We start from the raw sequence: 25,801 nt of genomic DNA, 5'->3' as shown, positions 1-25,801 counted from the left end.
CAGACTAACTGATGGGAGTTTTTGCCCCACCTCATAATCTCCCCTTTGATACGCTACATGGTACAGTATCACTTTGGATGGGCAAAAATCATCAGGACCTCAAAACTAGCTTCCCAGATTACCTAAACTACTCTGGCGAGAGACAGTGATGCACCACCCCCCCAAAAAAAAAGAAAACAAACAGGATTAGGAAATCACAAACTTAATTGTAAATGTTTACATTGATCGGGTCTTATACCAAACAAAGGTATCCCCATAGAAGGCCACGAATCTTAATTCTGCCACACCCCTCCTCCCAGAATGTCAAGTCTTTTGAAGATTTTGTGGTGTCAGGACCTGCGAGCTCTCCACCTGGCCCGATAGCTGGCCCATAACAGATACAGCCCCAACTATCATTAAACCAAACCATGGGAGATCACACAGATCTAGATGGGGATTTCAACATCTAACCTCCATGTCCCACCATAACTGTGTCGTCAATTTGGTTGTCTCCCTCCCCATCTTCCCTGTAGTTTGTTCTAGCATAGAAGTGCTTTTGGAACATTTCTACTGCCCTGAACAGGGACATGAGGCATTCCGGGGGTGGGGGTAATAGGTATCCAAAGTGGGCCACATAATCCAACAGGTTGGTGAAGTTGTCCCTTACAGCGGGATGAATCGTGGAGGGTTTGGAAATTGGGGTAATGTATACTTTGGCCACTTGAATTTCTGCCTGTGATTTGAAAGAAAAACTGCTGTCACTTACCGGAAATGTCAGGTGCTGCTTGTACCGGAGCTGGTGGTGATACAATAGATCCCACCGGTCAAGTGTGCCACCTGTGGAGGAATCCAGTCCCATGCCATCATCTCCATAGTGCAGGCAATAGGCTCCATTTCCACAGCTTAGAATCCACACTGGGGTTGAGAGAAGGCATTCAAGTACTGGGGACACAGTATTGCATGTGCACCCCGGCTACAGCATCCTGACAGATCAGTCCCTGTCATAGAGGGTGCTCCCACTTTATGACATAGAGTGGGACCGTCTTGAAATGGACATGTATTCCTCCACAAATGACTCCAATATTCTCCACCCTGTAAACTGGGTGTGGGGTATGAGGCTGCAGTAATCACTGGCAATTGCACGGCTATCCCCATTAGAGTGTCGTGAAATCCCCTGCAATCTACAGGAACGCGGTAGGCCTCCAGTCCAGGCAAAGCTGGCATGGGCTGAGTAAACTGCTGAAAGGATGGAACGCCTGTTGCTAATCTGAGAGGGAACTTGGCTCTGTTGCAGGTCCTCCAGGTTGCTGTAGCCTTCGCCCAGCAACCAAGCACACACACACCTCATGCCTAGTAGCCTCTTTCAAGATGTTCCTGTCCCCCCAAATTAGAGTGTTCACTGTCTTGGCGTGTTTCTCCAGCTCAGCAATAATCTCCTTTCGGTGGACTGTCATGGCCTGGTCCTCCTTGAGTTCTCCTCCACAAAATTTTGCGGAGTTGGTCTTTCAAACCCTTAATCTGCAGAGCTAGCTAAATGTCATTCATGCCATTAAGGACTGATGACCCTGTATTATATCCTGTGGCCAAATCATTCCAGATCCCCCTTCTCTGTCCTCCCACACCTAACTGGTCAATGTTCTCTGCAGTGGAAGCATATAGGTCTGTTTTGTCTGTTTCCCCAAAATCAAGTTCAGAAAACCTACAGAACATTTCCCAGAGCAAGGCCTGGTACAGCTGCTCGGTCTCCCTTGGGCACCATTCGGGAAAGTGGACTTCTGTTAAATTCAGTATTACTGACACAATGGCATAGTGCACCCCCCGGTACAGCAATCTGTCAGTCGGGATTAGAACTAGGCCACTCCTGGGGGTCTCGGTGGTGGGGGTCACCTGTCTATGTGAATTGGGATAGGAGGGCAGGTAGGCAGGGGCTTCCTGGGAGCACTCTGAGTTCAGTGACATTAAGGGCGGTAGAGGGGTTTAGGGACTCTGCAGGAGTCCATTCCCTTATCCCAAGGGATACCATCCCTGATGTTCTGCCATTGTCAGCTGAAAGCAATGGACACCCCTGCTGGGCAGATCCTTTCTGACCCCCACATACAGACATAGATTCCCTGATCAGACACCCACTATTTATCCCAGCAGATGCTCACCCCTCCCTGGGTCCCCGGGATCGTCCGGTAAGCATCATTGTCCAGTCACTCCCAGTCAGTATCTCTGCTCAGTTTCCTGAGCCTCCACCGCCAACCCTGAAAAATATCCCAGATGCAACTAAGACATACTTGTTTAATTTCTGCCACCCCCCCTAACCCGGGAAGCTGCTATTTTTATCCTCAGGCATGGAATGGATGCCCCCCCCCCCGCCACACATAGGTGAACCCAGCGGGACTGAAGTACCGAATGAGATTCGACCCAATTTGACCCATTCCCTGGTGGGAGCAGGAGACAGTGCAAGGTGTGCCACTGCTGGTGCTGACACTGGGTTCCCATCCCCCCTGAGCATCCATAGACCAGGGATTCCTCCATATCGCCCCTGTGTCCTGTGCTGCCTTCGATCAGAGTGACCAGCATCAGCACTCGCTCCATTCCCAAAGGTTCCATCTGTAAGACACAACACAAACATTGCCTCGTCCTTCAGCCCTTCCCAGGCTCGGCTCAACATTATGCAAACTTAAACCTATAAAATGGCATGAAACTCTAAGATTTGCCCAAACCATGGCATATCAAATAAAAGCAAGGTAGTTCCAAAACAGTTCTATATACACAACTCAAACTATACAGTGCCACCCACCTCCGGGTGGCCAGGATAGAATCTGACCATCCTGACCCTGCCTCTGGTTAGCCTCTGGTTAGCCAGTTCATTGAGGACTGCCAAGTCCTCAGCTCTGAACCCTTCCAGCTCTAGTCACATCTCGGAGTTGCTGTTGAGTGAGGCGCTTGGGGCTCCTACACCCTTTGCTACTGCAACTCCACCCTCCCCCACTCCAGGATAGCCCTGAGTGCTTCTATGAACCCCTCCATGATGCTTGAGGATCACTGTGAGACGGAACTTGATTCTCAGGTGACCATGGAGGAATCCTGTCCCTCCCTCTTCCTCTGGGGATTGAGGCAATCCTTTCTGCACGCAAAACATACCCTTCCAATTGGGAGGGCTACCTCCCTCCTGTTGCCATTCCTTCTTACCCTGGAAGGGCTTGATCTCAAAGATCATTCCCTTGGGCTCTTTCTCCTCCTCCAACTGTCTTTCCAAGGATTCCTCTGTGATTTGGGGGTCCTTAGGGTCAAACCAAAGTTCAGCCTTGGCCTGCAACCTCGGTAAGCTGTTGACCACCAGGATGCAGAGGCAACGAGCCTGGCCATCGCCTCTAAGGTTATCCCTTTCCAGGTTTCCTCTGCAGGCGATCTCATAAAAGGGCCACAGCCTGTCATCAAAGGCCTGCAGATTTTCTTCTGCCGCCTGTAAGGTGTTCTCCACACGGGAAAATGGACTCCCATTGTTTAATCCCATTGCCTGCAGAATATCTTCTTGGACAGCTGCCAAGGTATTACATCCCCATTTACTGTCCGCAGACAGGACCGTGTATAGTCTGTTATCCAACGAGAACAGGAGCAACATGGCCATTTCTATATCATCGCAACTGTTGATCTCCCCCATTTGCTCCATTTCCATGAAGGGGACAGATCGGTCCCCCATATATGTCAATTTTTCTACATGGAGGAGAAAGTGAGGTCTGCAGATGCTGGAGATCAGAGATGGAAATGTGTTGCTGGAAAAGCGCAGCAGGTCAGGCAGCATCTAGGGAACAGGAGAATTGACATTTCGGGCATTAGCCCTTCTTCAGGAATGAAGAATAATTTTTCTACATGGGCCACCATAGCCGTAAGCCACTGAGTCCCATATGGACAGTCGAACCAGCTCTCCAAATCCCCTCATTTCTACCATTTTGGGGCGTGCCATACTTGTGCTGTTGGACCGGGCACATTGATCCTGGTTCTGACGCTTCCTGCACTGGCCTTACACCTTCCTGTATCTGCTGCTGGCCCTGGCCTGCTCCTAGTGCCCTCGGTATTGATCCAGCCTCCACCCACTGCCTAACTGGATCCACTCCCAGTACCGCAGGTAGTAATCCAGAGATTTCCTCTGCCCCACAGGCTAACTGCACTCCCGGCCTACCCCATCCTCGGTGCCCCTGGTGACGAAACATCCCCAACTGTCCTACAACCAACACCAATCTCGCTCCCTTGCCCCTTCCTGCCTGTCTGAGTGGCTTCCAGGCTGACCAAGTACACCATGCTTCTGACCTGGGACAAAGCTTGGCTTAGCTTGCAAATTTGTTCTTGGCAGGGACCTTGCTATCTCCTACTGAACCCATCCCCACAAGTCACCTTACAGACTGACTGTATATCTTTCAGCTTCTCCTCCTGTGCCTTAATTTAATCTCCCAGGTGCTTATTTTCCTGCCTCAGCGCCTGTTCATTGGTCTTAGGCACTGCAAGTATTCTATTTGATTTCTGAATCGTTCTTCCACCTGCCATTGTTCCTGCCTCCCCCGAGCACTATATTCACTACATTGCCTTTGTGGTCACCATTCTAAAACGAGTGCTGGTTGGCTTAATATACAATAGCTCCCTGATTCTGACTTTCGGCTTATGTAGTGAGATATATGTGGTGTAAAACACAGGAGGCAAATGCTTCAGACGCAAAGGAAATTCTGATTTTATTAAAACAAGTAAAATTGAGACTACGTACAATCGCTGACAAGAAAATTAGTTTTTGGGAAAAAAACAATGCTATGTATCAAGTGAAATGAGACTTGTCTGACAGCTACTAACATCCCAGTTAACTTTGCAGCCCCAAATTGGTACAGAGAGTTTTGAATTACAGAGAGCTATTAATTACTGGGTGACAGGGGAGAAGAGAGAGAGAGAGAGAGAGTAAACCTGAATCTTGAGGTCCTATCCTGTTTCCCTTCCCTGGGGAGTGCTCTGCACCATTGGTCCCGAAGCCTGCCCTTGCTACCCTATCTTCCTGAGCTGGGACAGAGGGTCCTAATGATCTTATGTTCATCCCTGACGTGGCTTCTATTGGCTTGGACAGTGGTGGATGTTGCTTGCGCTGCCCCCAGTTGGTCCCTCAGTTTTCCAGTCACTTCACATCAGTACATGGAGGTTCATGGATGAGAAGATTGTTCGCCCTCCTTCTTTTCCTGAGTCTGTCACTGGCAGTGGCTGATTCTCTTGATGCTGCCTGGACCTCTTGCTAAATATAAACCAGAGATCCGGGTCCCCCTGTTATACTGACTGTAGGTTTCTCTTATCTCCTGTAAAATCTGGATTTGATCACTGAGCTGTCATTCCTCCTCTCAGGGCTCAATGAGCTTCCTGAGTATTAGATGACACGTGAATGGTTCTCCAACTAAAGTGAGTAAGTTTCCAATAGTTTTGAATGTCCATTATTTCTCTTAGATGGGTGTAGGTTAAGGTGTTGCTGATCGTGTGAAGGCCTTCCCATTCAAGGCAAACAAGTTTGCATTTCGTACAGTGGTGTAGAATGTTCAGTATCTCTGTGTCCGAGTAAATGATTAAAAGTAGAATGGTTTCCTTTCTCGGTTGGGAGGAAGTGAGTACTGCAGATGCTGGCGATCAGAGTCAAAACGTGTGGTGCTGGAAAAGCACAGCAGGTCAGACAGCATCCGAGGAGCAGGAGAGTTGCCATTTCAACCATAAGTTCTTCATCAGGAATGTTTCACCAGTTTCCTGATCTCCCCTTCCCCCAGCTTATCCCAGATCCAACCTTCCAACTTGGCACCGCCGTCTTGAATTGTCCTACCTGTCCATCTTCCTTCCCACCTATCTGCTCCACCCTCCATTCTGACCTATCACTATCATAAGACCATAAGACTATAAGACATAGGAATGGAAGTAAGGCCATTTGGCCTATCAAGTCCACTCCACCATTCAATCATGGCTAATGGGCATTTCAACACCACCTACCTGCACTCTCCCCATATCCCTTAGTTCCTTGCGAGATTAAGAATTTATCAATCTCTACCTTGAAGACATTTAATGTCCTGACCTCCACTGCACTCCGTGGTGATGAATTCCACAGGCCCACCACTCTCTGGCTGAAGAAATGTCTCCTCATTTCTGTTCTAAATTGACCCCCTCTAATTCTAAGGCTGTGCCCACAAGTCCTAATATCCCCGCCCAATGGAAACAATTTCCCAGTGCCCACCCTTTCTAAGCCATGCATTATCTTGTAAGTTTCTATCAGATCTCTGCTCAATCTTCTAAACTCTAATGAATACAATCCCAGGATCCTCAGCCGTTCATCTTATTTTAGACCTGCCATTCCAGGAATCATCCATGTGAATCTCTGCTGGACATGCTCCAGTGCCAGTATGTCCTTCCTGAGGTGTGGGGCCCAGAATTGGACACATTATTCTAAATGGGACCTAACCAGAGCTTTATAAAGTCTCAGTAGCACATCACTGCTTTTACATTCTAAACCTCTTGAGATAAATGACAACATTACATTTGCTTTCTTAACCATGGACTCAACCTGCATGTCAATCTTTAGAGAATCTTGGACTAGCACTCCCAGACCACTTTGTCTTTTGGCTTTAGGAATTTTCTCACCGTTTAGAAAATAGTCTGTCCCTGTATACTTTTTTCCGAAGTGAGAGACCTCGCATTTGCTCACATGGAATTTCATCAGCCATTTCTTGGACCACTCTCCTAAACTGTCTAAACCTTTCTGCAGCCTCCCCACCTCCACTACTTGCCTGTCTGCCTAACTTTGTATCATTGGCAAACTTCACAAGAATGGCCCCAGTCCCTTCATCCAGATCATTAATATATAAAGTGAACAGCTGTGGCCCCAACACTGAACCCTGCAGGACACCACTTGTCACTAGCTGCCATTCCGAAACAGAACCTTTTATCCTAACTCTCTGCCTTCTGTCAGACAGCCAATCCCCAATCCATGCCAATAGCTCACCTTGAACACCATGGGCCCTCACCTTACTCAGCAGCCTCCCGTGAGGCACCTTATCAAGGACCTTTTGAAAGTCTAGGTAGGTAACATCCACCAGGTTTCCCTGGTCTAACCTACTTGTTACCTCTTCAAGAATTCTAACAGGTTTGTCAGGCATGGCCTCCCCTTACTAAATCCATGCTGACTTGTTCTAATCCAACCCTGCACTTCCAAGAATTTAGAAATCTCATCCTTCACAATGGATTCTAGAACTTTACCTATAACCGAGGTTAGGTTAGTCGGCCTAATCACCCCCCCACCTTCATCTATCTACCGCATTTCTAGCTACCTTCCCCCAGCTGCACCCCTCTCCCATTTATCTCCAGAAAGTTCTTTGAACAACAAAGTCAAGTTCATTCCAGTACAATCCTGTACATTGAACAAACGTCCAGAATTTTCTGCAACAGGCCATCTTATGTCACACAGCATGAGTTGGACATGTCCCCATCCCCACTTCAGCTTGAAAACATTTGCCCCAGAAGTTTTAGACCAATGCAGCATCTGCAAGACAGCATCACCGGTCCATCATCCTATCTGCACTGACCATACTGCTACTATTAAGCTTGGATACCTGACTATATACAGCTTGTCAGATAATGCTTACACTAACAATAAAATTATTGAGCTTCCATACTTGAACATTTCCGAATGAGCCCCACAGGTAGAACAATTTAGAATCATTTACAGACCATATTATTGGGAGACTTCACAATACACACACAAGAAACTGGATCGAGGATCCCATGGAGTTAAAGGGTTGGGTTTCAGCATTGCATTGCTCTCAATATAAATGATGGAAGGACATATAGGTCTCCAGACCCTGTATAATGGAGGTGAAAACTCTACTTGAGTGCCCCTATAATCACAGTTGCTGTAACATGCTCGGTTGCTACACCTTTACATGTGAATTTATTACTCAAGCTAGCAGCATTTACCCCATATATAGGTCAAAAAAGTGGCTGCACTTTGGAGCATAAAATATTACTACTATTATATGCATTGATCTGGATGCTTTAGGGCCCCAGTGAAAAAAAGTATCTAAGGACACCAGAGGTTAGATAAAAGATATAATTCCTTTTGTATAATCACATTGCTCCTTAACTTCAACAGCAATCTTGCAGCATAATAAGTTTGTAGTTTGACTGAATGAGATTGCTCATTCAATGCAAATTGTGATGAGTTATGAATGGCTGATTTTGTTCATTCATAACCAAAAATAACTAGATTGAAATTGCTGCCAGAAGAGTTCCCCGTGATGCAGTAGACAAGGAAAACAGATGTCAGTGGCAAAAGGACCAGAGGTGATATGCAAAATACACACACTGGATGTTTACAAATTGGAATACATTGTACTTATCAACCTAACAGGCACAGTAGTAGCCTTCAAAATGGATCTGAACACTTAATTAAAGGAGAAAAAGTTGCAGAGATATGGGAAAAATTAGAAGAGTCAACCAATTGGATTACTCTTCAAAACATTCTGTTACAGGCTTAATTGGCTGAACAGCCAGTTTTTGCGTCCAACTCTTTCAAATCTTTGTTTGAATCCCTCTGCCCCTGCCGTAATATCAAAACTGCCCTAATGAATGTTACAAATAATATTCTAAAACAAAAAACAGAAGATGCTGGAAAAGCTCAGCAGGTCCGGCAGCATCTCTAAAGAGAAATCAGAGTTAACATTTTGGGTCCAGTGACCCTTCCTCAGGACTCAACCTCACTGGTCTCAAAATGTTAACTCTGATTTCTCTGCACAAATTCCGCCAGATCTGCTGAGCTTTTCCAGCAACTTTGTTTTGATTCTGATTTATAGCATCTGCAGTTCTTTTGGTTTTTATTTACAAATAGTATTCTGTTTGTCCTCAATGATTTTAAGTTGTTTCTACTTACCTTCTCCACAGCCCTTTACAAAGTGAATCACACCTTTAATCCCAAATGGTTATCTCCTGTTGACAAACTGGATGACACCGCATTCATCAGATTCTGGTGAATGGATTTTGTCCATTTGCATGTAGCCAGGGAATCACATGCTTTTGCTTCTCATCCCAATCCTACTTCAGATTTAGTAGATGCTGCAAGGAGTCTTGTGAGTTCTTTCATTGCTTCTTGAATGTAGTACACACTGCTGATAGTCCATTAGTGGTGGAGGGAGTGCTGATCAAGTACTTTGACTAGATGGTATTGACCTTCATAAGTGTTCTAGGAGGTCCACACAAATATTATTTTATCACACTCATGATTTGTGCTTCGTAGATAGTTATATTATTCTAAATTCAGGTTTGTTTTGTTCGTGTGTAAATAAATTCTGTTTTGTTTAAAACTTAGTGGTTTGACCACCTGTATCGCCCCTGGAATATTCACCTTACATCTGCATAAAACAACCAGAAAAGCTAGGTTATGGGTTCCCTTCTTAAAATGTTTTGAGGAGATCTGGCCTGATCCATAACACTATAATCTTGATTTTTCATTAAAGGGTCAAAACCCGACCTGTCAGAATGGCTCCAGGGTACCAAGCTGATCTTGTCATTCAGATGGTCTGGGTCGATGGAGAACCACCTCAACAAATCACCAGCTTAGCAGTGAGCTCTGCCTATGGCCTGTAAGTAACACAGATTTCTTCCTTTGGAAAAGTATAACCATTCACCAACAGTAATCCAGATGTTTGGCCAGGTGTTCAAACATGTAGTTTTCATGCAGATTTTGCACAATGGTAAAAAAGGAGAAATTCAGTTGATTAGATTAAGATTGCTAGTTCTTTGTTTATTCGATTTTTTTTTGTTCATGTTTACAATTGTACAAACAATATCAAGAGTGTATGAACAAATATATATTTCAGTGAAACTTCTGTCATCATCAAGGCTTATAAGTTAGATTAATGTTTGTACAGTAGGTGTTGTATAAGAAAATGGATTTAAATCAACGCTAATATATCTCATCAAATACAATATTTAGTAAATCCAGATTTGTTTATGACTTGGTCCCTATATTTCAGGTGCTTGCAATACTGTACTTTATTATTTATATAATACATTTTGCATACCTTGCATTGACGTTAGCTTTGACATAATAGGGCACCAATTGTATTGGTTCAGAAGAATTAGACAATTACACTTACGCCTTTATGCCCATAATTTTCCATCTCACTGCATTTTGTGTGCCAAAATGTTGTATGTCAACCCTTGCTTTATTAAAGTCAGAATTCATACAGAATTATAAATGAATGCATTACATAATTCTCTGGGTTTTGCACTGGAGTTGCAATTCTTTTTACAATGTCTATTTTTGAATAACTTCAAGGGAAACTTGAAGCCCTTGAGTTCTTTGAATTTTCTCCAGGGATTTGAGCATATAGTCAAGGCTGATACTTACATGCAATACTGAGGAAGAGTTGCACCGCTGAAGGTACTGTCCTTTGGATGAGACATTAAACTCTCTGCCCTCTCAGATGGATATTAAAGACACCATAGAAGGTGTCAAAGAAGGACAGGGTAGTTTTCCATATTGTCCCTGCCAATACTTATTGCTTAACCATTATCATTAAAACCACATTGTCTGGTTATTATCTGGATGTTGATGTGTGGAATTTGTCTGATTTGACTGCTGTGTTTTATCTATTTCACAAATTTTAAGAAAAAGATGCAAAGCATTTTTGGTGATACTAAAGTTGGGAAAGGCACCATACACAGAGGAACCTCAATTATTCAGCATTCAATTATCCAAATTTCAGATTATCTGGCATGATCGCAAGGTCCCCATGGTTGGTTAAATTGTGTTATCCACATTCGATTATCCAAACATTTGATTATCTGAACAAAATACTCCCTGTCTATGTCATTCAGATAATCAAGGTTCCTCTGTAAATCAAGGTTATTTTGTTCTCATTCAGTTGCCATGTTATAAAAAGGCAATAGAAATACTGAAGAAGGTGCAGTGTGCATTTACAAGGAGATTAACAGAAATGAGAGAGTATATATACACAATTAAATAAATAGGCTCATCTCTTCTCATGAAAAAAAAGTAAGACTATGGGCTGACCATAACTGTCTTTAAAACTGTGAAAGTTTTGATACACTGTATCAAAAGACAATGAGCCCACTTGTGAGATCAAATGTAACTGCAGGCCATCAATATAAGGCAGTAACCAAGAAATCCAATGGGGAAATATTCAGAATATCTTTATTCAAAGAGTGGTGGGTAGATGAAACTCCCTACTACAGGATGGCTAGAGTGACTTTTCTAGATCAGAGCTGTCCAAACAGTTTTGCATTTCAATAGTTTTCTTACTCATTGGCTTAGTGAGCAAATTTTGTAAACATAAGGCATGATAAATTTATCTTACTATTAATCAAACAGTAAAAAAATGTGCATTTTATGAACAACCTTCAAGAGAGAATATTAACTTGCTTTCTTATCACTATACTGAGCACTTATTTAGTGAGATAGCTGGCATGGTTTTGCTTGTACCAGTAATCCATCTGCTCACACATTTTATATGGTGATGTAAAGTATTCCAGTTGATGTCCATCTGTCTTAGGTGATCTTGATTTTGTTTTTCAGTGTCATTATTCCAAATAGTTTCAGTTCATCACAGCATTTCCAGAAATCCACAATTTTTGAGTGCATCTCTCAAGCTGTCAATCAAAGCAGAATACTTTTATTGGTTTAGCATGCATTCTTGCTGGCATTATGAAATTGGAACTGATTCTAAAGCAACTCTTACTTCTGACTGAACACTCAGACATGCTCATTAAGTTTATCAACAAATTGATAGTTTCCTTTTGGTTTCACATTCAAGTCTGCAAAATAATAGATGCTATCAACTAGGATTGCCAGGTAATTTATCCAGTCATCAGCATCCATGAAGTTTACATCTCTACTTTTGTTTGTTGTAAAGGTTTTTATTTCTTAATGCAATGCCCAGAATCTGCCTAGTATCACCATTTGATTGAGACTCCAAACATGGTTGAAGTAAATTACGTCATGTGTCTGATCCTGTATCTGTAAGAATGGACCAGGCCTGTTTTGTTTGAGCCTTTTGAACCTTATTAAATTGCATGTAGAAATGGCCTTTTCCATCCTATGTCTCATGCCAACCCTTTGTTCACAGCTGTACTAGGTGAATGATGCAGTGAGATGTGGTGACTTACAAAGCATTGATTTAAGCATTGGACGAGCAAGTTCATTGTGCTTACCTCACATCGCAGAAGCTCTAACATTAGTTAATTCACAAACTTTGTCCTCAAAAAGACTGAATTTCAACAAAACTCAGTTTATTCATTGAAAATGCCTTGTCCTTTTGTTGTGCCTTTGATTGGTCACAGTTCTTCAACGGTTTTGAACATCTTCTCATACAAGGTTTGCCAGTTGAACTGTATCATTCATATCTTCTCTTTCATTGGGTGCTAAAAATGACAGGCATTCAGTCTTTTGATCAGTGAGTTTTAAATTTTGAACATATATGATTGTAAGAATGCTGATTACCTATCTTCTAGCAACGATGTGACGTAAAAAGCTGGTTTCTCTATCACTGACTTTTTATCAGAACAGATGTAAATATGCCCAAGTAGTCTTTCACAAATTTTTCATTCAACAACAGTTTCTCTCTCTTGGCTATTGTTTTATATATTTCTTAAATATTATCTTGGTTGCTACCTCAAAATTCTGGCTTGAAGCTTTGAAGAAAAATTCTTACCTGCTAATGTTTTGTTTCAGCGAATTTGCTCAATTGATTCTTAAGTCACCTGTTAGGCTGTTGTAGAGTAATATCACTTGAAAACAGCTATGTTCTTTTTACAAAACAGACACAATATGTTTCAATAACAGAAAAATAATGACGAAATTCAATTGAAAAATTATCAGTTCAATAGCCTTTGAAGAATTGACATTCAATGTTAATTTTCATTTTTCTATAATCAAGGGATTTGGCATCTTTGTTTTGGTAAGTATTACTGAGGGCCACTGTTGAGGATAAACATCAGGTATATATTGATGCTGAAATTAAGAACTTTGACATTTATAGAGTGATAACTCAGCAATTAGATTCAACGAAGAAGAATAAAAATCTAACATTTACTTGAGCTTATTTTTTCTATACCAGTCAGCACAGGTTTATGAAAAGTTGTCAAGTCAGATTTTAAAAAGTAGACTCTGTCCTGAGAGCCATATGTTGGACAACCTGTCTAGATGCATTTAAGGGGAGATAAGACAAGCTTATGAGAGAGAATGTAATAGAAAGTTGTGTTGATTGATTTGGAAAAGGAAAGATGAGAGAACTGTCAACTAGAGCCTAAATGCCTGCATGAGCTGGTTGAGGCAAATGGCCTGTTTCTGTGCTGTATATTCTATGTAATATATAATATTTAAACAAATATTTTCATGTAATGTTTTAATCAAACTTGCTTTAATTTTTGCATGAGTATTTTTCATATTATTTTGTGGATTTATTTTATGGAGAAGAATTTTTATTAACTCGTTGTAAGCTTAGATTTAAATACCCCAACAAAATAAAGAAAACGCCATTGTTTCCCATTAAGTCACTGGAAAGCAGACTGTAAGTAAATCATTTGCAGGGCTACAGCAGGACAGGAGCAGATGGAAAAATGGAGCTCTTCCTCTACCATCTTTCACAGGAGCTCAGAAAGCCACAAGGCCTCTTTGTAGAAGCTGCATAATCCAATGAGGACAGCAAGTGAAGGTAACGTCAATTTAGGTTTGATTTGGATATACCCAAAATATATTATTTCGTTGTTAAAATAGGAAAACATGAGGAAAGAAATTCTAAGGGAATCAGATATCTAAGCCACATTTGTTGTACCTGGCATGGCACCAACTCTATCGAGAAGCTTTGTTTGTTAACTGCCCATAAGACGTACTACTGCTTCTAAAGGTTTTAGCCCAGCAGGACATGTGTTGCAGAGCTTTGTCATCTATCCAAGCTCCAACAGAGGCTCAGCATTCCAATGGCAATCAAACACACCAGTACGCAATCTTCTGGCTCGTGCACATTCCAGGTTAACACTACTATCTTGACTGTATCAACAGGTGTCTTATGTGTTATTCAGAATGTTCAACACTTTAATTTTCTTCATTATGAACGCCATGATGTGGAGTTGCCAGTGTTGGACTGAGGTGGACAAAGTCAGAATTCACTTAACACCAGGTTATAGTACAATAGGTTTATGTGAAATCACAAGCTTTCGAAATGTAGCCCCTTCATCACTTCACCTGATAAAGGGACTATGCTCCGAAAGCTTGTGATTTCATATAAGCCTGTTGGACTATAATCTGGGGTCATGTGACTTCTGACTTCATTATGCAAGAACAGTAGAAGTGTCACTTGTTTGCCCAATTTCACTTTACTACATTCCATAACATGCACATAAAATGGATGATGTTATTAAGTTAACCTTCTTCTTGAGTTCACAATTGTATTTTTCCATAAACCCAAACCACTTTATACTTCTTCAAAGATTTAGAACAGATTTTTAAAATAACTATGTCAAGTAGTCTGCTTAGCCAGGTAGTAAATAATGGTTCTTCAACTTCAAGATTTATTTTCTGTGCCCTCTGAACTATTGAAAACCATATACCTTCATAACTGCACTTAAACTACTACAAAATGCATGTCATTGTCAAACACTCATTGATGAAAACAGCAACTTGTCCATACAAACAATTTTAATTGTTCAAACCTAAACTAATTTCCTTAAGCAAGACTCCCAGAGGCAAAGATTCTTAATCTTTAAAATGATTAAAAGTATAATTGGCACCAAGAAAGTATCAGGCAATCACCATCTCCAACAAGAGAAAACGTGACCATCTCCCCTTGATATTCAATGGCATTACCATCACTGAATCCCTCACTATCAACAGCTTGGGACTTGCTATTGAACAGCAAATTAACTGGACCAGCCATACAAATTCCATGGCCACAACAGCAAGCTCAAGGAAGGAAATTCACAACAAATAACTCACGTCCTAAATCCACAAAGTCTGACCACCATCTACAAAACTGAAATAAGGAATATGATGGAATATTCTCTACTTACCAGGATAAGTGGAGTTTCAAAACACTCAAGAAATTTGACTCCATCCAAGATAAAGATGATTGCCTTCCCATCCACCACCTTTAACACTGACCTCTTCCATGACCAACATACAGTGATGGTAGTGGGTCTGCACCATTTACAACTTGCCAGAGCTCCGTCGACAGCATCTTCCAAACCGAGATCTCAACGAGCTACAAGTCAAGGACAACGAATACATGGGAACACCACCTGCAAATTCCTATCTAACCATTCATCATCCTGGCCTGGAAGTATAATGCAGTTCCTTCACTGTCACAAGATGGAAATTCTGATACACCTTTGTGAACTGTGCTATGAGTATACCTAACTCCCATGGATCACAATGGTTCAAGAAGGTGGCTCTCTAGCACCTGCTCAAGGACAGTTAGGAATGGGCAATAAATTCTGGCCCAGCCAGCAATATTCGCAACCCTTGAATAAATTTAAAAGGAAAGATCAATGAGTAGCAAAAAATCAGTGGCTGACAGGAATTTTTTATTGGCCTGTGGGTCTCCATCAATATCTGAGTTCCTCTTTTAAGTTTTCAAGATGATGCCACTTTCCCTCAGTTTGATAATCTGATTTTAGATTTTCACCAAAGTGACTGTGCACTCTGTTATTCTTTAAGATTCCACAGCTATTAAACAGAATACTTCTAATTAGTGGATGTTGTAATCATCTAAAATTCCAATAGGGACTGTATTACTATTAATGCAGAGAAATTTTGATGGAAATCTTATGATGATACAACACAGAAGGAGACCATTCTTGTCTAAGCCAGCTATTTGTTAGTCCTACTCTCCTACTGTTTCCTCAAAAACTTGCAAAATTGCCAAGTTCAAGTGGTTATCTGATTCCCTTTTGAAAAGTGTTATTGAATCTGCTTCTAATACATTGAGGCATGCATTCTAAATTATGATAAATCACTGCTTGTTTCCTCATGTCTCTTTCGATTCTTTTGTCGATTACCATAAATCTTGTATCTTCTAGTTACCTACCCTGTTGCAACTGGAAGCAATATCTTCTTATTATTCATGATTTTAAACACTTTTATTAGATCTCCCTATAACCCTCCTGTTATAAAGACGCATGTCTGTAGATATTCTAATCAAAATTGGAGCATCTGTCAATTCTGGCAACTTCCTGGGAAACTCTTCTGTGCCTTCTGCAAGGCCTTGACATTGTCCCTTAGAAATGTCATACCCAGATTTATAGATTGTCCTCAAGATGACATCCAGCAAATGATTTCTAAAGGTTTAGCATGACTTCCTTGCTTTTATATTTGATGTTCTTATTTAGCAACCAAGTGCGCAATATGCTTTCCGAACTGCATTATTGACTTACCTGCCACCTTTCAAGATTTGTGAATGTGCAGCTCAAGATTCTTCTGCTTTTGCACTCTCATCAAAATCATAGCATTTAAATGATACAAGATATCCATGGGCTTCTCCCAAAATAGATCAATTTGCATTTACTCATATTAAATTGCATCTGTCATGTAACTTCACATTTTAATAATTTGTCTATGCCCTCCTGAAATCTGCTACTATATTGCTCACTATTTACTACATTACTAAGTTTTGTGTCACCCATAAACTTCACAAATATATAAATAATCCAAGAACAGCAATGTTCATAATACACATACCTGTAGTACATCACTTTGCTCTCTTTCAGTATTGTAATGCTAATGACTAGAATCAATTCTTCCATCAAATTGACTGTAAAGCTAAATTAAATCTGACTTCATTTCAACATGTCACGTATAAAAATGGGACATTTTGTCAAGTTAAAATATCTAATTTGGAGGTTATAAAAATGACATTTGTAATTTGTCCGTAATTGTATAAGTGTGTAAGCAAAATGCTAAGAAGACAGTACTTTGTAAATATGACATCCATTTATAAATGTGATCAGATGAAAAATAGATAATTATGCAATAATTAAACTGTTCAAAAACCTAGGAGCTTTATGGGCATCCAGGCTTCCAAGCAAGCAATTAACTAGATCAATCAAATGTTAACATTTTTGCCACATTGGGTTGATTCAGAAGCCTTTACAATTGGCAGCTCAGACCCAATTTTTGGGTGCCTTTCTCATTCTCCAGGCTTTGGGATTTGCAATGGGGATTTAAGGGTGTGGGCTGGCTTCCATCATAAATCTGCACTTGGCATTCCCAACCTGGACAGCTTCATTACAGAGAAAGGTATGGCCTAGTTGTCTTCAATTTTCATGAAGTTGGGGCAAGGTTTTTAAAGGGGTGTGGTTCTTGAAACATAAGAGTTATTGTGAATCATTGTCTGCATGATGAAGCATTTTTGAATTCAGAAACTCTTCCCTATGGATCCCTTGTCAAGATATGGGACTTCTGTGTCCATTCACTCAGTATAAACTGTATAGAAACACTGAACCCTTATTACTTATTCATAACTTTTCACTATATTTTTTAAAATGTTCATTCTTCCACAGGGCAGTTAAAGTGTCAGTCATCCTTTAACATTTCAGTTTCAAAACACTTGAAACAACAGACTTATGTAAACAATCATTGTGAATTGGTAGAGATCAGACAGCCAGAATTATCAGCCAACCTGGGACCACCTGTTTCAATATTCTAATGATTGGCAGGGCTCTCATTATGTATTCTTAGCTATCCATCCAGACAGCCTTTAGAATATTGAAGAACCTAAACCCATAATTTTGATTACAGGATGTTAAACGGTAGCAAATGTCTTTCAGGTGTTGAAATTTAAAGGATTTGAATGATTAACACTTTCACTATCCTTTAACAGAAGGGAGATTTTTTGACCATAGTGAAAAATTATGAATGAATTATATTTTTTTTCCGAAGCTTATATTTACGTATACAACTCTGACTATAGGTTCCATCACCTCGAATCAGTGAGTATTGGTAAATGGGCATGAAGGATAATGGAGTTTGTTTGCATGACAGAGCTTTCATGGGGCCTGAGGGTCCTTGGAAAATGTTTGGAGATGCTTACTTTGGCACAAAGAGGAATGATGAACCATGGGTTTGGGAACAGGTTCATTTCTTGGCATGGGGCCATGAAGAGTATTGGGGCTATTCGGGAGGCATGGTAGGGCATTGAGAATATGTCAAGGTTGAGGTGACCTGATGATAAATGCTGTAGGGCCTTTCTATTCTTTACTACAGCTGGGATAAATTCCCAGCAGTTCCTTTTAGTCATCCATCTACAAATCCAACAAATCCCGTGGCAGCATCTGAAATGTTTCCAGAGTTGCATGTCCTGCTTAACTGTCCTCAATCATTCCCCCCACCCCACTAAAAAGCTTGGAATCTCCAGAGCTAGCACTTCCCATGAAAGTGGAAATTTTCTAGCTCCTGCTGTCTGTCTCAAAGATGCAACTCTGTCCCAAATACTCAAAACAGTATATTGAAAGTCAGAGAATTTGTGGTCAAATCTTACAGTGCTCTGGACATAGCACTGTCCATTTCAACTCATGAAGACACAAATCATTAAAAAGCTGAAAACTAAAAAGAGTCTCAAGAATAATTGCCATTTTTAGAGTGCAAAGGAATGATTAGAATAATTTGGACTGTTTAGCCTTTAACGAAGACATCTGAGAATTAATCACAGGTATCCAAAATAATATATGGTTTGGAAATGGTAAATCCAGAAAATAACTTGTAATCAAGTTGTGACAGTGGAAAAAGAGCTGATGGGTTTAAAGTGCAAAAGACAAATGTAGGCCTGATACTGGAAAATTCAGATGAAAAGGACTCTCGCGAAGAGAACAAAAATCAATGAGTTGACATCATTTAAACTTCAAGGTTTTGGGCGGAAGGGTGGCTTTAATTGTAATTTGTAATGACCTTGTGGTCTTTGTGGCGTAGGAATCTGCATCATCCTAAATAAATTAATTTATTTGTGCAGTTTGAAAATATTACCATTTTCCTTTGTACCTCTCCTGCAGTGTGGCATTTGGAAACTGTAATGGTTTGGCAATTGTGGACTTTATGCAAAAGACCACTCTACTCAGCATGGGAACTATTGAACTTTATGGTACAAATGACCCATTTCAACGGCATCTTAGATCACCTCGAAAAAGCAAACAGCTCAATGCAGGTAAAATCCAAATATATTAGGTTATAGTGGCTGTCACTTACTGTGATTGAATGAACATGGCATGAATTTATGCTTATTTACGTGATTTTATTTCCTCTTTCACTTGGTGCACATAAAGTAGTATCTTCTCACCTGTTCAAAGGAAGTGATATACTGAAGGAAGACAGCAGAACAGAATTGATCAGTGAAATATACTACTGCAGTCTTGTATATTCATTGTATTGATGTCACAATTATTTCGCTAATATTGCTGCATTTATAAATGCAACTTTAAATCCACATTTACTAATAATCAAATAGTAGAAACTTTTACGTGAATTTACAGAGATAGCATCCCCTGTCATTTATACTTTGTGCTTATAATGACATTTCCATTTTACTTTTATTTTTTAAATGCCATCTACCACACAATGTTGTCTATCTTACTTAATCAAAGTTCTGTACCTAACTGAACCTTCCTCACTTAATCAGTGATTTACTTGTACAAATCTTAAGAATTTCTCCATAGCTAATTAGCATTTCTTGTCTTTTGAATATACAGGAATTAGTTTTAGAATGTTTAGAATGTTTTTGAATTGATTTTTTAACATTTTAAGCAAGTAAAGAGTTGTTCTAATTAATAGTGAATATGGAATTACAATAGTATTGTTGTTTTGCAACATGGTATTTATGCAGCCACATCTTTGAACTGTCTGATTCTCATAGTATTCAACCAGATTACTGGGCACACATTGTATCTGGATACAGAAGTTTATTTCATTTATTTACAGAAATGTATCAGCCAAAAAGTTAGTTTATGAATCAGTTCTAAATATGAGTATGTTGTTATTTGCATAGTGAAAACATATTTCACTCTAATAAAGTGATCCATTGCAACTGAAAGTGTCATTGGACCCTTTCCATCAGCAGTGTAGTTTCTTATTTTGGTTAAGCAGTGCTGATTTAACTTCTCTCTATATTTCTGCTGACAATAAACCTACTGATTTTGATTAATCATGAAGTTGCATCAAGTTGATCATAAAAGTATGTGCTTTTTGGAACCTCCAACCCTCCTGATTGAAGAAGAATGAAGACTCATGTGACCTTGTTAGGAAAGGGATAAACACTCATAAATGTTTGGAGCAAGTAAGAACACTTGAATATTTTTTTAAAGTTACATTGTTTTAAAATCAAGTTCAGAAACACCAAATGAAATTTAAATCTATTCAGAAATTATCGAAGAATTGTGTCCTTTAAAAAAAGCACCACAAGTTTGATTGTGCTAAATTTCATAAGTGCATCCTTTTTTATGAATTGTCATGGAATCAGAAAGACATAGGTGTAAGCCATTTTTCAGAACCAAACATAAGCATCTGGCTAAGAAGTAAATTAACACCAACTTCTTGTTTGAAAGCAATATAGTAAATATTATGACACTGACATGATAAAAACTTATGATTCACATGATGCTCTAAATCAATTTTAAAAATTAAAAATACAGTGTTAAAGGTATTACTATATTTGCAAGATTAAAATAAAATTCAAAAGACAGTTGAGAGAGCAATTTAAAAAGTAAAACATTTTCTACATGTCCATCAAGTACAGGGACAGCCAGTGAATCATAACTTATTCTGGATATTGTATGTCTTTAAGATAGTTATGAATGGCAAGCAGAAAATATCAAGACAAAGCTAGATTAATCATTAGATACAAAAATAGAAATGCAGCAGATCTGGCAGCATTTGTCGGGAGAAATCATAGTTAATGTTTTGGTTCGAGTGACACTCAATTTCTGTTATTGTTTCTGATTTACAGCATCCACAGTTTTTTCGGTTTTTACTTAATCATTAAATAACTTTAAAAGATCAATTGACCAGTCTAAACTTGCTGAGGTATTTGGCTAGAAAAGATCAAATCAAGTAGGCAACATGGCAAACATATCTATTATGTTTTAATTGCATTGGCTGGATTTCATAAATATTGACTACAAATGGTCAGCAGATGTAGCCCAACGAAAATTATGACTGGTTAACCTAAAAGAACTCCAGGAGCTTTACATGATGGCATTTATCTTTGATTTATTTGCATTTCATGCACTTTCAATAAAAATCAGGGGATGTGGGGGTAGATTTAAATTCTAGGGGCTATATTTTATAGCAATCAAAATCAGACCTGGGGATCTCATTGTGTCATTAAACCAAACTTGTTGATTGCACTGCTGGCTACATACTTAACTTTTAGCTACATGCTCTTTTCAAAGGCAAGTAATCATCAACCATGATGTTGATTGACTTGATCCATCAGCAGGGGGTAATATTATGTGTAGTTAATACTACTTAAAGCTAGCATGTATCTGTTAAAAGGATGGTGCATTGTGGCTGGAGTAGGTGGTGACTATCTTTCAGAAACAACTCTGGTCTGGAAAACATAGCAGAATAGCAAAACAAGCAGAAAGCAAGCTCAAAGGCTTTCAACACTTCAGTGGAGGCTTTGGTGTAGGATTTGGACAGGAGGCACTCCAGAAACATATTTATAAAGCACTGGGAATAAAGAGTCATACAGGTCAGTTCCAGCAATTGAGCCCAAGATTCCTGGATGTAATACCACAACAAGTTCAATTACTTCACTTGAGCAATCGAAGTTAATAAGTCCATGCTCAACTGCACCATTAGCCTCGTACACGGTTGAATTCACCACACTGTCAGAACTCACCTATTAATAATCATGACCAAACATTGGCTCATGTCACTTTTTAAATTCATTCATGGGATGAGTGCCCATCCCTAATAACCCAGAGGGTAGTTGAGAATCAACCACATTGCTGTGGGTCTGGTGTCATATGTAGGTCAGATCAGGCAAGGATGGCATTTTCCTTACCTATAGGGCAATAGACAATCAACAATGGATTCATGGTCATCATTAGACTCTTAATTCCAGATCTTTAATAAATTAAAATTCTCCATCTATCGTGGTGGGATTTGAACCCGGTCTACGGAACATTTCCTGGGTCTCAGGCTGAACAGTGAGATATAATACCACTAGCCATTGCTTCCCTCTTGTATGAGGCCCTGAAACCTGGTTAACTCTTACTGTCTTTGGAAGGAGGACAAAGTTCTAGGTTGCTGTTGGTCAGTTGTACATTCTACATCCAAGGAACATAGATCAGTTCCCATCTCTTAGGAGAAAACATTGGGCACAATTTTCATAGCCCTTCAGCAGCAGGAGCAACAGTCAGAATATGGTGAGAATGAAAATATCAGATTATTGCTATCAAGGGAAAAAGTCTGATTTTCCCTTGAGGTTTCAATGGCTAGATGGCAGTCATTTTTGCATCTAATTATTAGCTGATCTTGCCTCGTTTCTATGCAGTGTCTGATTCTTTGAGTCACTGTTGACAAACTAGATGCCACCAATCCCCTATTTGAAAAATCAGGTGATTACCTGATGGATGAAGCACATCAGTTGTTTCTCTGATACTTTATGCTCACCTTCATTCACCAATATCTCGTGATCGTCTCCACTTTTCATCTGTGGAAGTCAACATCAGCTGAACACCTCACCACATCATTATAGCTGATATCAGAAAAAGTCAGAAGACAACAGCACTTTATGCTGCAGCATGGTGCTCGCTGACACTTCAACTGTGATGCTGTTTCAGGTCACTCTTTGGAGGCAAGGACCTATTACAAAGTGTTGCCATTAATTTGGCATTCAACAATCTCCCCACCCAAGTGAGATGTCTTGATCGCAGTCATGAATGTAAGCGCAAAAGGTTGTCTGAAATCTGTTTCTATCAGAATATGTCTCAGAGATAAGCAATGTCTGACAAATATCACTCCTGTTTTCCTGGAGATGTCTGAAGAAGCTGCTTAACTCTGACAGACCAATCATTTAAATTGGTCCAGTTGCTAAAAAGACAGTCAGTCAATCAGATGTGATGATTTTACAATGCATATATATTTGTATGCACAATGAAATGACAACAGTGCCACATATGCTTTCTGAGCATTTTTGGTTTCCTTCGTGTTCTTCAGTGAGGAGTCCTGTCAATACTGAGCACAGAGGGCTAAACAATGGAGTGCAGGTCTGAGGGTATTTTTGACAGCACTGGGTACTCTGTTGCATTTGACTTATTATAGTAGCCACTAACCTGTCCATGGAACCAGCCAGAAATGTGCAAGCTGCAGCCAGCAGGCTACTGATAATGTCTGTGGACTCCTTCAACCTTCAATATCACCACCAAGTCTTTGACAAGGCTGCCTACTATCCCTATAATTGTGCGATTGCACAAAAGTTATTAATGGTTGACTCTATGGAATCACCTTTGCTTGGGGCTGAGCAGATAACTGCTCTCCAGCAGTCCTCTGAGTGCCAGTGACCTGCGTGGTTCTTCCTTGACCAGCTGAGGAGATATGCCAGTGACATTCTCACCTGATTATGCTGCTAATCTAGAAAGGGAGTCCACCAGTGAGGAGCACTTTGAGCTAATGGACGGTGCAGGAGAAAGCCTTACCGATACATCCCCTGAGGGATCTGCGACTTCTTCCTCAGAGGTGAAGGCAGAGCTGATTGGATGAAGAGCTGATCTTTTTGGGGTGGAGGTTGTGTGGGTACTGCAGATGCTTGCACTAGAGAAAAGAGGCCATTTGTTGTTCATTAGGGCTAGAATGCAACACAATATAACACAATGAAGCCTATTTGGTTGCTTTGACTTGGAGGGCTCAACATCCACACAAGTAGTCCTCGTCCTCTGCAACAAGTATTTTCTCCTTGTATGGGGTTGGAGAGGATCGAGAGCATGAATATCAGCCACCTGTCTTCGCCCTCTTATCTCGATGTCATAACATTCCATCCAATGAATCACAAGGAGGAATTGAGTGAGATGAATGTGGCTGGAAAAGCTGGTAACATCAACACAAGAGCAGAAAATGTGACAAGGTGACCCCAGTGAGTGAGTAGGAAGTGCACAGGGCAGAATGTTTTAGTAGTTTGGGAGAATGAGATGAATGAAGAGCCACTGAAGGAAGATGCTGTATGCAACAGTGAGAAAGGTAGACCAATAGCCTTGGTAGGAGTGTGCAAAGACAGAGATAGAAAGAAGTGTGAGGTAACAAAGAGAAGAGGTAGCACTTACGGTTGTGGAACACAAGTCATTGAACTTACTGCAACACAGGAACATACCAATTCTCTAACCCAGTACATCCACAGTATGGAAGAATCCTCAAACGTCCAGATCAATTACATTAGTAAAACGGACTTGGTGGAATCTTGAAAACTTGATATTTTGACTTTCAATTGTGTAATGTGTAAAACACAGCTTATTTGGAGGCAGGAGTGGATAGAGGTACATGTTGTGTAAGACAATTGGCCTGAATGGGTTAGCTTGAAATCTTTTGACTAGCTCCACCCACTCATATTTAAATAACTGCCTGTGGGAGAAGTTTGTTATTAGTTGATAGTCAGTTCTACAAATGACAGCTATATGGCACAGACCTAATTTTTCTATCTCTTAAGAGATAGCAATGCCTCCAACCTAGTGATACTGTAATTAGCAGGTTGGTTACTTAACAATAAGTAATCAACTACTCTTCGGTACTCACGTAAGTGCCTCTTCTGTTGAAGTGGTTAATCCTTTAGCATTTAATACTATTAAGTCCCATGGATGAGTAGTACAAGGGTTAGTGACAGCAAAGCTATCCAAAGATAATCCTGACAAGCCAAATTACCAGCTTCAGACATCCTTACAACAGCAGGGGATTGTCTCAAGAAACTGACAGTGCCTCCCTGGCATGTGGTCCCTTTTATTCATCTCTCAGGAGGAAAACATTCATTCTTCCATCTTTGCCACTCCCCTGCCATTGACTGTCAGAAATCAACTCAATCTATTGCCAGACATTGAAATACACAATCTATGCCCAGAACTACATGAGTAGCTTTCATGCAACCAATGGCACAGCATTCTGTAAAAGCACCAGATAAGCATTGACACATAGAAGACAATCAAGATAATGCACAAGGTGATTAATTGACTTTGATATTAGGAAATTACAGAAGATATTGAGTGCAATAAAAATTCTGGACACTGACACTATCCCACTATGGCACTGAAAAACTAGATGCATATCTAGCCAAACACTTTCTGTACAGCTGCAACATCAATTTATACTTTGCTGTATGCAAATTGCCCAAACCTATCCTGCACATAAATAAATTAAAAGCAGCCATTAATAACATTAGCCTGCTCTCAATCATCAGCAAAATGGTGTCACGTGTTGGGACTGATTCAGCAATGACCTGCATTCTGCTGGTTCAGCTCCTCTCCAGTCCTCCAATAAAACCTTGGTCCAAACATTAATGAAAGAGATGAATTCCAATGGTGAAGCAAGAATGACTCCCTTTGGCAACATTTATCCAAGTGTGATCGAGTAAAAGTGAAGTCAGTGGGATTGAGGGGATCCTTTCACTGGCTGGTGTCATACCTTGCACAGAGAAATATGGTTGTGTTTATTGGAAGCCAAGCATTAGCCCCAAGATGTAGCTACAGGAGTCCCACAAAGTTCCACAACCATTTTCAACCATGATTCATCAATGGCCTTCCCTCCACCTAAAAGTTAGAAGCAGCAATATGTGTCGATGACTGT

General features: G+C 40.3%; 1 protein-coding gene across 28 annotated transcripts in view; it reads left to right on the top strand.

Annotated features, from left to right (window-relative positions):
* Positions 1-25,801, top strand: part of stxbp5l (syntaxin binding protein 5L) — a 546,418-nt gene that overhangs the window by 374,278 nt on the left and 146,339 nt on the right. For all 28 annotated transcript variants that reach the window (XM_087992753.1, XM_087992749.1, XM_087992757.1 and 25 more), the window contains exons 17-18: positions 9,483-9,608; positions 19,030-19,181. In XM_087992753.1, the coding sequence (XP_087848879.1) occupies positions 9,483-9,608; positions 19,030-19,181 (278 nt within the window). The remainder of the gene's footprint in view (positions 1-9,482; positions 9,609-19,029; positions 19,182-25,801) is intronic.

Source organism: Chiloscyllium plagiosum, unplaced genomic scaffold, assembly GCF_037043375.1.
Source record: "Chiloscyllium plagiosum isolate Xiang-an unplaced genomic scaffold, Cpla_swu_hap1 HiC_scaffold_12, whole genome shotgun sequence".
Classification (NCBI taxonomy): Eukaryota; Metazoa; Chordata; class Chondrichthyes; order Orectolobiformes; family Hemiscylliidae; genus Chiloscyllium; species Chiloscyllium plagiosum.
Note: the sequence above shows the minus strand (reverse complement) of the source record. Positions and strands in the feature narration are given on the sequence as shown.